The following is a 14,364-nucleotide window of genomic DNA, read 5'->3' as shown; positions in this document are numbered from 1 at the left end:
AGACACTGGGAAGTACTGCCAATCAACACTGCTCAAGATTCCAGTGCTCTACAGCCTATGGTAGTGTGCCATGTGCAGTGGCAGGTATACCAGCAACACGACGGACAAGATGTCCTAGAAGAGATTCTACCATGTGGCTTTCCACACTCCCTCCACTGCAGTGGATCCCAAACTAGGTTCTTACCTCAAACTAGGTGGGCCTCAGCAGTGCCCAGTGGTAAGCAAGAGGCCCAGTGGGAGACTCCATTCTCTCCATGACCCCAGCTTCAAGAGCCACCTCACTTCCACTTGTATTATGTGCTGGGTTTCCACATGATGGTTTGGTTAAAGGATCAAACATTTAAAGAATGAACACTCTTGCTCTAGCGAGAGGAAAGGCCAAAAATACTAGAGTCTTATGGACATGGGAAGAGAAAAGGGACATATGTGCATGCTTGGTGGGATGACAGCTGTGAACGTGACATGTCCCTCCAGGATCGTAGCATCTGCACAGCATGGCATGGCTCAGGAAAAGCCACTGAAAAGTTGTGGGTTCAGAAGGATCTGGCTACCATGGTGTACCACATATGTACATGCATGTTTGTGCATGCACATGTCACACACACACCTGCCTGTGGCTGTTTACTAAGACCAGAAAAATGATGGTGAAAAAAAATGAAGCTGACTGCGGTGTCTTTGTGGGTGTTTAGTCAGACTTTTGTCTGATATTCATACTTCAAAACAAGGCAATACTGTTTCAGAAAAATGATTGTGGTATTTTTACATTAAGGTATGTTACAGGAGGGCTTACCCACTTGTATTCATTTTCTATGCTGTGGAACAGATTGCTACAACCTTAACACGTTAAAACAATACAAATGTCTTATCTCATCGTTTCCAAGGGTCAGGCATCCAGGTCTGGTTGAGCTGAGTCCCCTGCTGAGGGTCCGACAGATGAATCATGGTGTGAGCTGGGCCTGTGCCCTCATGTGAGGTCAAGGTCTCCCAGGCTCACAGGATATGGGATCTTTTTTTTTTTTTTTTTTTTTGGTTATGAGGCTGGAGTCACCAGCTTCCAGAGGCTGCCTGTTACTTCCTGTCACACCCCCTGCAGCATGGTAGCTTCCTTCTTCAGGACCAATAGGAAAGTCTCACATGGCTTCCAATCCCTCTGACCTCTTTTGTCTCTGACTTCCATCTCCTCTTCTAAGGGGCGCATCTGATTAAACCCAGCCCACCCAGGAAACTTTCCTTTTCACTAACTGAAAGTCAAGTGATTAGAACCTCAATGATACCTGAACAAGCCCTTCACCTTTGCCACATGGCACAACCTGCCCATGGGAGGAATCTGTCCATCATAGTAACAGATGCCACACCCATTCAAGGGGAAGGAATCACCCAGGCACATACACTAGAAGGTAAGGATCTTGGGGACCCATTGTAGAATCCTGCCTACCACACAGACACGAATGAAATCATTTTTCCACTCTTGGAAAATCTGTATTGAGGATCTAGTATGTTCCAGATACTGGCCCAGGAACTAAAGATGCAGAGAAACAGGATGGGCATGGTGGGGTTTGCAAGCTAGTGGGGGAGACAGACGTTGATAGATCACCCCTGAGTGGATTGTATCAAGTGCAATGATGAAGAAGAGTCTCAACAGAGACATGGGAGCCCTGACCTGACCTAAGCTGGTGATCAGGGAAGACTTCCTGGAGGAAATGACGTGTACTAGAACCGGAGAGATGAGTAAGAGTTGCCAGGAAGAAGGCAGAGGGTGGGAAAAACTCCAGACAGAGGCATCCCAAGGCCCTGGATCATGGCATCCCAAGGGCCCGGGGTGGGAGAAGCAAACCACGTTCAGGGAACTGAAACAGAGCTCAGTGTTGGGGAGCACCATCAGATCAGGGGGAGAGCCCAACTGCTGACCTGTCATGTCCATGTGGACCTCCAAAGGGCTCATCAAGTGACAGCAGGAAGAGAATTCCAGGTCCTGGTTCTTGCAACTGAGAAGATGATGGGGCCATTTCCTGAGATGGGGCAAGAGAAGCGCAGGTTTGGATAGAAGATGGTGAGTGCTGTTGTGACTATGTCGGTCTAAGGTGCCCATGTGAAACATCTCAGCCAATTGGACACATGAGACACAGAAGCATCTGCAGCTCAGAAGGGATGTCCAGGTGCATTGGAGGAATGTAGAAGAGAGGATTCTCTGAAGGCCACATTCTTTACTGCAATCAATTAAACTTAAATGCAGAACTCCTCTCTATCATGCCCAGGAATTCATGAAAACTTCCCAAGTTTGTTTTGACCTTCATAAGAAAAACTCAGATTACCAAAATGGAATGTGGTCACTAAGAATATTTCAAGAAAATATGTCCCAGACAGACATATACCGTTTTTTACTCCATCCTATGCCATCTCTGTCTTCTGCAACTCTCAGTGTCTGGTGTTTGTCATTCACCACTGAGTCACAAAGTAAAGGCTAGTATCATTTAGTGACATATAATCCAAGGACATAAGGATGGTTATTAGAGATGATAGCTAGAACTTATTTGGTGCTTACTGTACAGAGAACAATAAATAAATGATTTACATGAATTATCTCTTATAATTCTAACAGTAAAAGCATAAGCCAGCACAGTTATTATTGTAGATTTATAAATGAGGGAACTAAAGATTATTAGAGAAGTTAATCAGCTTGTCCAGGACGTGGAACTAAGTGCTAGAGCCGCATGAAACCAGCAGTGAGGCTCCAGGGCCCACACCTTTAAGCTTTATGATGTTGTCCAAACCAGAACTAAAATGTTAAGTTCTAGCTCTGAAGAGATTAGCTCAGTCATCCAGAAAACCTTCCAAAATGCCGTGTTCTTCAACTTATCTATGTTGTTATTTTATTGTACAAAGTTCTAGTAACCATACAAGGAAAGACTGTGTAAGATAGATCATAAATCCATGTAGGAGGAGCCAACTGCGCGTTTAGATGGTGCAGTAAAAGTCCCTTGATCGGCTGTGACACAGGCATGCTCACGGAAATCATCCCTTAAAACAAGGAATCACCAAACTTTGCAGTGGCCAGGAAGTACCTGAAATGTTGCATTTTAACTTAAAACATATAAATATGTATTTATTCCCTAATCATTCTCTAATCACATGACTTAGGATCACTTCTTGAAGTTTTGAGTGAAAAGATTGGAGCTCTGTGCCATCTTTTACTCCATGAACTGTATTTAATGTGTAGCATCTGCATTTTTCAACTGGTGTCTCAAGTAAGAGCATGTGACCATTTACCAACGATCTGTTTGCAAATTGGGACAAATCCACATGTCCCATTCTTCTCAGTGGTCCTGACCAAACATAGATCGGCCTTCTTCTTTCTTTCCTTTCTTCTTTCCTTCTTTTCTTCTTTCTTTTCTTTTTTATCCTTCTTTCCTTTTGTCTTCCCTTCTTCCTTCCCTCCTTCCTTCCTTCCTTTCTTTTTTCTTCCCTCTTTCCTTTCTTCCTTCCTTCCCTCCTTCATTCCTTTTGTTCTTCCCTCCTTCATTTCTTTCTCTTTTTAATTTCTTTTCTAACTTACCTCTAAGGAAGGCTTTCCAAAGTAGTCCCATTAACTGTCATAGAAACAGCTTTCTCTTGCACTTGAATTTCATTGGTTTACGTAATTAATTAACTTACAGTACTACCCATGACAGGTACAATTGTCACAAACAGGTTGGAAACAAACACAACTGACTCCTCTTCAGCAGCCATTCAACTGGTTGGTGCTAAACTACTTGGCCTCCTAAAGAGAAGCTGTCCAGCAAGAATGTTCACTGTGGTGAACACCAACCAGGGGCTTTATGGAAAGGACTGAGAGTGTTGGCTAAGCTGGGGTGTCTACTAGGATTAAAATCCCCAGGAAACGTTCACTCTGCCCTTGTTGTTCAGGAGGAACCCTGGCAGCTCTGAACTAGGTTGTGGATGTCTTAGACATTTACCCTCACCTGCTAGAGGTTTGTTCTCAAGGGATTTTTTAACCCAGGATCTATCATTTATGTGTGTTACCTTTTCTAGACCTTCCACTGTTAGCAAGACTTGCCAAAAATGGATTACCAAGATTTTATATTTTCAAATGGTGACTATGTCCAACCCAAGTTAGTTCTCACCAGAGCTCTTGGTTTTGTTATGCAGACTTAGAAGAGTCAAGGTGACGATTATGAGAAGCACATTCAACTCCAAAACAATTTACTGAGCAGTTGCATTGCCATCAAAGCAGTAAAAGACTCACAGATTTCTCCAGGGGCTTGCAAGGGACTTCTATTGGTTTGAATTTCAATGTCTCCATCAATGTGGTTGCCCTCCATATGGACAGTGAGGTTAATGAGGAACAAAGCAAGAGCTCTGATGCCTTCCTCACTGGCACCTTTGACATTTTGGCATCTTCTTGTCTTGGCCATCTCACCCCCAATCACCTCTTCAACCTGGAAAATAAAAGAACAAGAGGAGTGGGACATGCCTTCAATCTCACTCCCAAATCATGCTTAGTATTGCTGCCAGCGTGTTCTGCCTTCTTAGCTGGTTTACAGAGGAGAGTTTGTCTTACATGGATACTGTGAATCTTTGACCCAATAATCCCTATTCATCAACAATATTTCCATACCTCTCCTGAGCCCAAAGTGATGCCATTACAAAATGACTAGGGTGAGGGAGGGTGGGGTCTCTGATGGCTGAGGTAGTTCACCCTCATGCTTCTCAAATTCAGGATCCAAAAGGTTCATCCCCAGTACATTCAAAGCAAAAAACTGCAGCAGAAATGAGACTGATCCAGAAGTTAATTCTCCAGTTATCCAGAGGCAGGAAGTTGCCAGGGGCTGAAGTGGGTTGGGAAGACTCCCCAGGACAAGAGGGACTAGAACTGACCGTATTAGGTCCTAGAGCTACAAAGGACCACAGACTCCAACATTAGGAATTTATTTGCTGTCTCTGAGTTCTGGAGGCCAGAAGTCCAAAATCAAGGTGTCTGCAGGGCTGGTTCTCTCTAAGAGCTTTGAGACAAGCATCTGTCCTGGGCTTCTCTCCCTGGCTTATAGATGCCCTCTTCTCCCTGTGTCTTCACATCATCTTCCCTCTATACATGTCTGTCTCTGTGTCCAAACTGGCCCTTTTTATAAGGACACCAGAAGTACTGGATTAGGGACCACCCTAACAAACTCATTTTAACTCGATTACCTCTGTAAAGACCCTACCTCCAATTACAGTGTCATTCTGTGGTCCTGGGGGTTAGGACTTCAACATATGCATTTGGGGGGGCACAGCGGAACCCATAACGCTCATCCTGAAAGAGCTGAACAGTAAGTGCGGAGTGGGGTCATGTTGGGAAGCGTGGGTCCGCAAGCCCAAGTTGAGGCCCCACCTTGTGACTAAACACACGGCTCTTCCAGTTCCAGGTCCTCCCGCGGGTGTGAAGGCAGCGGCGGCCTCAGCCTCCATGGTCTTTGTGTCCTGGCTTCCCCCTCTCAAGCTGAACGGCATCATCCGAAAGTACACTGTATTCTGCTCCCACCCCTATCCCACAGTAAGTTGGTAAATAACCGAGTGCCTTTCAAGCGTCTGCCAGGGACGAGCTGCAGGTGCTCGCACTGGACAGTTTCGTTCCTTTGTTTCCCACCTACCTGGGTCTTTCCAGTGGTTTTGTTTTGTCCCTGCTGTCTCCACATACAAAACAAAGTCCTCATTTACACCTCATTTGAAAATACGCTCCTGAATCATGACAAGGGGGACAATTGTCTGGAATTATTGTTTATTTGGTGAGTTCCCACTAAACTGCCAGCAGCCTGATCAAAATCAAAACCCAGAGGCCTTGATTGTGCCTTAATTGATAGTCAGTGGACAACACCTATTGATTTTACTGTTGGACTCATCATGGTAGGCACTTCACGCCTTCCCTCCGTCCCTTCTCCCTCCCTCCCTCCCTCCTTCCTTCCCTCCCACCCTATCCCTCCCTTCTTTCCCTCATCCATCTCTCACGGGGAAAAGAATAGCAGGCAAAACCCTATTGTGCTAGAAATGAGGGACTTTAATGAAGATCTATTACCCTTACAGTTACAGCAGTCAGCCTGGTTCACTGTGAAGGAACTAAAAGTTATTTACTATTTCAAAGTGTGGTTTTTGTTATCGTTCTTATTATTCCTGCTGAATAATCATTATAAAGTTAGACTGCTTCTGAGACCACACCAAAACATATCAAAAAGGGAAATTTTAAAGAAAAGAAAACATTAAAATGACCCACCAAAATTGACGATGTCTTCATAGAAACATGACATTTTCTGCAGCAGGTGCCATGCCTCTTCCATCTTTGTATCTCCAGCTGCCAGCATAGAACTTGACACATGTAGTCATTCACTAAGCGTTTGTTGAGTGAATATACACACTGGTTTTGTTTCCTTTCTGGTAAAATACACATAACGTAAAACTTACCCTCTTGACCACTTTGATTATTGAGTTCATCAGTATTAATACCTTCACGTTGTTGTGAAGCCATCACCACCATCCATCTCCAGAACTCTACAAAACTGAAACTCTGTCCCTATTAAACACGAATTCCCTACCCTCCCTCCCACCAGCCCGTGGCACCCACCATTCTACTTTCTGTCTCTGGATTTGACTCTTCTAGGGACCTCATGCATGTGGAATGATACAGCATTTGTCATTTAGTGACCAGCTCATTTCACTTGACATGATATCCTCAAGGTTCATCCATGTTGTAGCATGCGATGGAATCTCCTTCCTTGTTAGGGCTGAAAAATATTCCCAAACAAATTTATGGATTAATCTTTTAATCAAGGTGATATGTTTGCCCAGGCTCAGAGTCCACAGGGGCCCCTGAGGCCTGGTGTACCCCAACAGTGAGCGTGAGAGAGTGTGTGGGCTTGCTTGGCCCATGAAGTTCCGTCTGTTGCTGAAAAAGCAAGGTGTGTTCTCTACTGCTTATGCATTCATGGCAGTACTCTGCCCTTGAAGTCAATATGTAAATGTAAATAGTCAGAGTTAGGCTCCACAACATTTTTCTGGGCTTCTTATGTGGTTTTCAATATGCTGTTAATCCTCACTTACTGAATCCTACCATAAAAGCCCAGAGATGGAGAGCAGCGTAGACACTGAAAAAAAAGCTGAGCCATTGTGCCCTCAATGCCCAGGGTGGCTTCTAATTTTCTGCTTAGCACTGACATGTCCCGTATTCACCAAAGAGAGACAAAAATTATTGCTGAAATAAAGTATACTCATTTTCCACTAGAACTTGAATTGCATCTGTATTAGTATTCACTCATTCATTCATTGATCTCTTTGCTATGGGATTCACGTTTGCTCTTTTGACTCTAACAGGCTAGAAAGCACCTAGCAGGGTATAGAAACACCAGCAGCTTCCTCTCATTTTGTCTTCTCAATCATCTTATCTTTATCTCTGCACTAAAAATCCCTACCTGGCTTACTTGAAATGAGTCCTTAGTGACTGATGCTTACTGAGAAAGCCCCTATTTGTGGATGATACAGGCTGTATTTGGCTCTGTCCTCCTGGCCTAAGAATTACATGCAATAGAAAAGGAAGAAAAAACATCCTATCCTGAAAACAAAGTCACACAGGTGTTGTTAGATGGGGTAGAAACGCATTTCCCCAGGATTTCTCCTGTCTCTTCACCCACAGAACAATGGGATTTGACCTGCCCAGGATCTTAACAACACACTCTCAAAAGGGACAGTAATGAGGGCCAGCAAGGCACGGTGGCTCACGCCTGTAATCCCAGCACTTTGGGAAGCCAAGGCAGGAGGATCACTTGAGGCCAGGAGTTTGAGACCAGCCTGGCCAACATATGAAACTCCGCCTCTACAAAAAATACAAAAATTAGCCAGGTGTGGTGGTACACGCCTGTAATCTCAGGTACTTGGGAGGAGGCTGAGGCAGGAGAAACTCTTGAACCTGGGAGGTGGAGGTTGCAGTGAGCCAAAATGTCACCACTGCACTCCAACCTGGGCAACAGAGCAAGACTCTGTCTCAAAAAAAAAAAAAAAAAAAAAAAAAAAAAAAAAAGACAGTAATGAGAGCAAACCCACCAGAAAAAGGTGGGAAATAACAGCTGAGATTTTTATCAGGGTATCTCTGTGTTGCCTTTTGACCATACTAAAAAGACTAGAGACATAGAAATATGATGGGCAGGTGCCTGTGTTCTTCCAGGAGATAATACCTAGAAAGTGTTACAAGGAGGTCCCAGAACCCCAGAGCATCCTCATTGAAGTGAAGTGAACTAAAAACAGTTCCCTCTCCATATCCACCTTCCTATCTATCTATATCAACCATCATTTAAGACCACGAGACCTATTTTTTACATCAAATAGTATCAGTGAGAGTCAAGCTCAGAGACAATTATTTCTCTTCAGAGGTGAATACTTGTAAATAGTATCCATTATTCTGTTTTAAATATGAAATGATCAAGGAACTTTAAAGTACAGGAAGGAGGGTGTTTTTTTGTTTTGTTTTGTTTTGTTTTCATCAGTTTCTGCAATTTGATGCGGTAAACTAGATGCTGTCAAGTTTTCCAAGGCGTTTGCATTTCTGGCTATGTGTGCGAATGACCACCAGAGGACAGTATGAGCTCTAGATATTTTCCTTGCTCATAAATCTGAATTTTTTTTTTCTTTGAAATGATTTCATAGTTAAATGTAGAACATAGGGGGATAAATCAGGACACAATATGCCTTGTAATTTGGTCCCTTTTATAAGAGTCCCTCAGCTAACCTCCTCGCTGATGTCATTTTCTCTCAAGATCCCAAATTCATCTCCCCTTCTTGGGAAAGAACCTTGTTAAAATAGACATGCTTTTTTCTCTAATATGTGACATATAATGTCTGCTGATAGGCATTTATTTCATGGTGCTCTCTCAGTTTAGCTTAGAAAAAGACATTAGAATTTGAAACTTTGCATGTGGCCAGATGACAAGTTAGGGTAACTGAGAATGAATCTACAAACAGGTTGTCTAAAGATGGTGTGGACTGAACATGAACTTTCCCTCGGGGGTCCAACAGTGCAATGAGATATTAAACTCCCCAATCAGAGATTCAAACCACAAAATCTCAAAAGTCATTTGATTCAGAGCCTCATCCACATAATTTGTGGATTCTGGCTATTAATTTTAATATATAATGGTTTGAATGATCAAACAATCTATTATAAGCAATGAAAATCCAAAGACGTGAGATAACCCTTTTAAGGTCCCAGGAAGAAAACAGCCAAGCTTCATTTCCTCCCCAATGCTCCCGTCTACATAAAAGCAGTCTGAAAAACTTTTACATACAGACTGCTTTTACTGTATACACATTAAATAAGCATTATTATATAGACATTGTCTGTTTCACAATGCTAATCTCATTTGCGGAGCTTAGAAATGTAAAATTAGGAAGCACAGACTTCTCATTAATGAAAACTAAAAATCAGAAGGCATAAAATATCTCTGAGCTGTGATTCACATTGGTTATTTCAGCTTCAGATGATAATGTTATTCAGTTCCTGTACATAGTAGGTGCTCAATAAATGTTGCTGAGTTAATCAGTGAGAATACACCACTACTCTTCTTACCCAGAAGACCTGGGCAATTAAGCTCTCCACATTGTAGCCCATAACTTAGAATTAAACAAGTCTTCTGGGAGGCAAAGAAGTAACTCACCAGGTCCAGACAGCTTCCCACCCCAGGCAACAGGTGTGTGTTTGCCTCCCAATCAGCCACAGACTGCATCAAATAAAGCCATAGTCAGGCTGAGAGCAAAAGGGGACTTCCGAGAACCAGAAATGTGCAGGAATCTCAAGGAGTGGAAAAGTGGTATAACGTGGAATCTGGAAAGCAGCATCTAACGTGCTCATCTGTATCTACAGTGATACTCATTGCTGTGTTCATTCTTCCTCTCTCACACGGAGCACGGACCTCCTGGCTGTATTAAAACGTCGTTCCTCCCTCCCAGTACCCTCCCTATTTCATGTCACTGTAGCATATAGTGACGCTACTAGATAGCAATTTGCTTTTAAAATCCTCCTTCTCTTAGCTTCCATTATCATGTTTTTTATTCTTTGTTGCTTCTTGTCCCTCTGCTTCCCACCCTTAAATGTAGGCATTTTCCAATATTCTTCCTTTATCTCTTAATATTTTTCACTATCTCTGTGGATCATTGAATCTGTTCTTATAATGTAACTATCATCTGAAATTAAAGAGTTCGCATTTTTTATCTCTATCCTGACAATCTTAGAGAACCGTCAGTCCTATATTTCCAGCTTACCACCATCTGCGTACTCAGGAAGACCTCTCCAGTACTTCGCATTCAATGTGCCCACAGACACATTTATACTTGTCTCTCCCTCTTTTCCTGCGTTCTGGTTTAGGGGATGATCTAACAAAATCTGCTGCCTTCTGACCAGAAGCCTTCAAGCTACCTATAGTTCCTCTCCTAATCATTTATTCATTTTTACCACAAATAAACATCGAGCACTACTCTCACACCAGGCTCTGAGCCAGGTTCTGAATCACATCAATCAAGAGATGCTGAGTTAGGGGGCATCACAAACAGGCCTGAAACCTCAGTGATTTACAGCAACCGTACAACAACCAATGGTTTTATTTTTCTTTCACGATCATGCTCATTGTGAGTATGTGGTAGTCTGTGCCATGCTATCTTCACTCCAGGAAGGACCCAGGCAGGTTTCATGCAAAGAGAAAGAAATCTCTGAGGCTCTGACATAGGCAGGTAAAGGCTCCAGCACAAATCATGAGCCGGAATCTGTCATAAGATTCTGGTCCATGTCTTAACCACAAAGGGACCATGACGTACGCTCCAAACCCATACCCAGAAGTTCCAGGGAAGGCAGGAAACACTAGACAATGTCACCCTTCTGTGTGATGTGACAGAGGACACAGCAGTGATGTGCACAGCACAGTGCAGGAGCGCGGACTGGGTGTCACTCAAACATATGGCCAGAGATGGTTGCTTGGAACACATAGCTAGCCCTGGCTTGCAGGAAGAGAAGAATTTTACCTGATGAATCAGAGGCAGGAAAGGGTAATATGATCAGAGGAAATAAATGAGCAAAGTGACATCATGTCACAAGAGCTCTCTGCAATGTCTTTTTTGTTGTTGTTTTTGTTTGTTTTGAGACGGAGTTTCACTCTGTCGCCAGGCTGTAGTGCAGTGGTGCAATCTCGGCTCACTGCAACCTCCACCTCCCAGGTTCAAACGATTCTCCTGCCTCAGCCTCCTGAGTAGCTGGGATTACAGGCACCCGCCACCCCACCGGGCTAATTTCTGTGGTTTTAGTGGAGATGGGGTTTCACCATCTTGGCCGGGCTGCTCTCGAACTTCTGACCTCAAGTGATCAGCCTGCCTCGGCCTCCCAATGCAATGTCTTAATCTCCTTCCTTTCACACCCAATGCCATTGCCTTGCTTCAGGTCCTCCCTTGGAGAATCAAAACCAAGTCAGAAGCCTTCCCACTGCCAGGCTCAACTCCCAGTCTGTTGTCCACATCCCTGTCACAATTCCTTTTTCCAATTCTGAATCTGAGCGTGTTATTTCCTAGTGCAAATTTCTTGGATGACTTCGCAGTTTTTACCTAAAGACATTCAAAATTCTCAATATGACCTAGATAGATTTCCACAATCCAGCTGCAACTCCTGTCTAGTTTCATATTCTAAAAACCTTCTTCCATCCAATATCTAAGTAATACCATGTCTCATATGTGTCTGCATTTGTGCACGTGTGTGTATGTGTGTGTATGTGTGTGTGTGTATGTGTGTGTGTGTGTGTGTGTATGTGTGTGTGTGTGTACGTGTATTGGGTTTTTCTTGCCTTTTCCATTTCATCCTCTTCGGTAAAAATGTTTATTGTTTAAAGCTCAACTTAAATGCTATATTTTTATTTCACCATTTTTTATCACTGGCTACACGTTAGGCCCTGAGTGCCAAAAGCTTTATACCTATGGTTTTTGAACTTGCCCTATGGTGACCCACGATAGAAAATAAAAGTTATAATCACACCACGAAAGTACTCGCACACCACAAACTTACATTTACTACACGTGATGCCCTCTGATATTTTCTGTTCCATTTGACTTTTTTTCTATTCTATTTCATTTTGTTTTTAAAGTGATTGTCGTGTTCCATTAAATTCCTCCTATGACTCACATTTTTAAAAATACTGTTTTGCATCAGTTAATTCTGGTGACTACCTTACGCAGGAGGTGTTATGATTGTTATCTTCATTCAGTGATACTGAAATGAAGACTCTACAATCTGGCCAGGGTCACGCAGGTTAGCAAAGGAAGATGGGATCTGCAACCCACAGGGGGCTGAGCTCTTTGTCCTGATGCTTACCTGCCTTCCCTGGGATCCCAGTTCCATCCTGCCTCAGTACTCCCAGCACTGACTTTCAACCTCACTTTGACATAACCGCAATCTCTTGCGTTATTGTTAGACATGGGCATAGACTGGCAAACCTGGTATTGTGCTGAAATAGTGGATGTTCCTCAAATGTGTGTTGAATTAAATTTTATAGATGATGACTGTGAGTCATCTAAAAGAGGTTAAATTGTGTAATGAAGCTGTAGCTTAATAAGGCAAGAAATTGTGTTATGTACTTTGGGATGCTTTGTATCCCAGAAGGGTTTGGATCAAGTGCCTGTGCTTTTAAATCACTTACATAGAAATCATTCTTCCATCATTTTATTTAAATGACTTAAGGATGAATCTTTTTTTTTTTTTTTTTTTTTTTTGAGACAGAGTCTCACTCTGTCACCCAGGCTGGAGTGCAATGGTGCGATCCCGGCTTACTGCAAACTCTGCCTCCCGGGTTCATGCTATTCTCCTGCCTCGGCCTCCCAAGTAGCTGGGACTACAGGCGCCCGCCACCATGCCTGGCTAATGTTTTGTATTTTTAGTAGAGATGAGGTTTCACTGTGTTAGCCAGGATGGTCTCGATCTCCTGACCTCATGATCCGCCCGCCTTGGCCTCCCAAAGTGCTGGGATTACAGACGTGAGCCACCGCACCCGGTCGAATCTCTTTTTTTTTTTTAATAATGGAAAATCTGAAAATTATGGAGATACCACAAGTTGGCCTAAAAATAGACAATCGTATTCCATTTACGCACATGTAATGAATCATGTACATGAGACCTTTGTGGAGTGCTTCTACATGGCAGGCAGATGCTAGGCTCTGTATGTTCTTGGATCAACCAAGCATTATTGTAGCCCCAGCATCCTGTCATGGAATCATATGGCTGGAAAAAACCTCGAAGGGTTTCTTTGAGGCAAGCCTACATCTAAATATCCCAGACATATGAAAATCAATTCTGGTTTTATAAAATTTCTTGGGAAGTCTATTCCTGAAGCTTTCTTGGAAATATCTTTTTATTTCACAGCTAGTTCTAATGGAATGCAGTTCATTATTTTTTAACTTTTAAGTTCAGGGGTAACATGTGCAGATTTCTTATATAGGTAAACTTGTGTCACAAAAGTTTGTTTTACAGATTATTTCATCACCCAAGTATTAATCCTAATACCCATTAGTAGTTTTTCCTGATCCTCCCCCTCCTCTCACCCTCCACCCTCTGAAAGGTGTGTGTTGTTGTTGTGTTGTGTGTTGTTCCCCTCTATGTGTGTGTATGTTCTCATAATTTAGCTACCACATACAAGTGAGAACATGTGGTATTTGTTTTTCTATTTCCATGTTAGTTTGCTAAGAATAATGGCATCCAGCTCCATCCATCTCTGCAAAGGACATGATCTTGTTCTTTTTCATGGCTGCATAGTATTCTATGGTGTATATTTATCACATTTTCTTTATCTAGTCTATCATTGATGGGCATTTAGATTGATTTCACATCTTTGCTATTGTGAATAGAGCTGCAATGAATATATGTGTGCATGTGTCTTTATAACATAATGATTTCTATTCCTTTGGGTATATACCCAGTAATGGGATTGCCAGGTCAAATGGTATTTCTGTCATTAGGTCTTTGAGGAGTTGCCACACTGTCTTCCACAATGCCTGAACTAATTTATACTCCCATCAACAGTGTATAAGCATCCCTTTTTCTCCACAACCTCACCAGCATCTGTTATTTTTTGGCTTTCTAATAATAGTCATTCTGCCTGGTGTGAGATGATATCTCATCGTGGTTTTGATTTGCATTTCTTTTTTATTATTATTATACTTTAAGTTTTAGGGTACATGTGCACAACGTGCAGGTTTGTTACATATGTATACATGTGCCATGTTGGTGTGCTGCACCCATTAACTAGTCATTTAGCATTAGGTATATCTCCTAATGCTATTCCTCCCCCGTCCCCACACCCCACAACAGGCTCCAGTGTGTGA

At 42.7% G+C, this 14,364-nt stretch overlaps 1 protein-coding gene across 3 annotated transcripts in view; it reads left to right on the top strand.

The window, feature by feature from the left end:
• DSCAM (DS cell adhesion molecule) overlaps positions 1-14,364 on the top strand; it is an 827,811-nt gene that overhangs the window by 710,568 nt on the left and 102,879 nt on the right. For all 3 annotated transcript variants that reach the window (XM_034948080.3, XM_063601284.1, XM_063601283.1), the window contains exon 20: positions 5,397-5,530. In XM_034948080.3, coding sequence (XP_034803971.3) covers positions 5,397-5,530 — 134 coding nt within the window. The remainder of the gene's footprint in view (positions 1-5,396; positions 5,531-14,364) is intronic.

This window comes from Pan paniscus, chromosome 22 (assembly GCF_029289425.2).
Source record: "Pan paniscus chromosome 22, NHGRI_mPanPan1-v2.0_pri, whole genome shotgun sequence".
Classification (NCBI taxonomy): Eukaryota; Metazoa; Chordata; class Mammalia; order Primates; family Hominidae; genus Pan; species Pan paniscus.
Note: the sequence above shows the minus strand (reverse complement) of the source record. Positions and strands in the feature narration are given on the sequence as shown.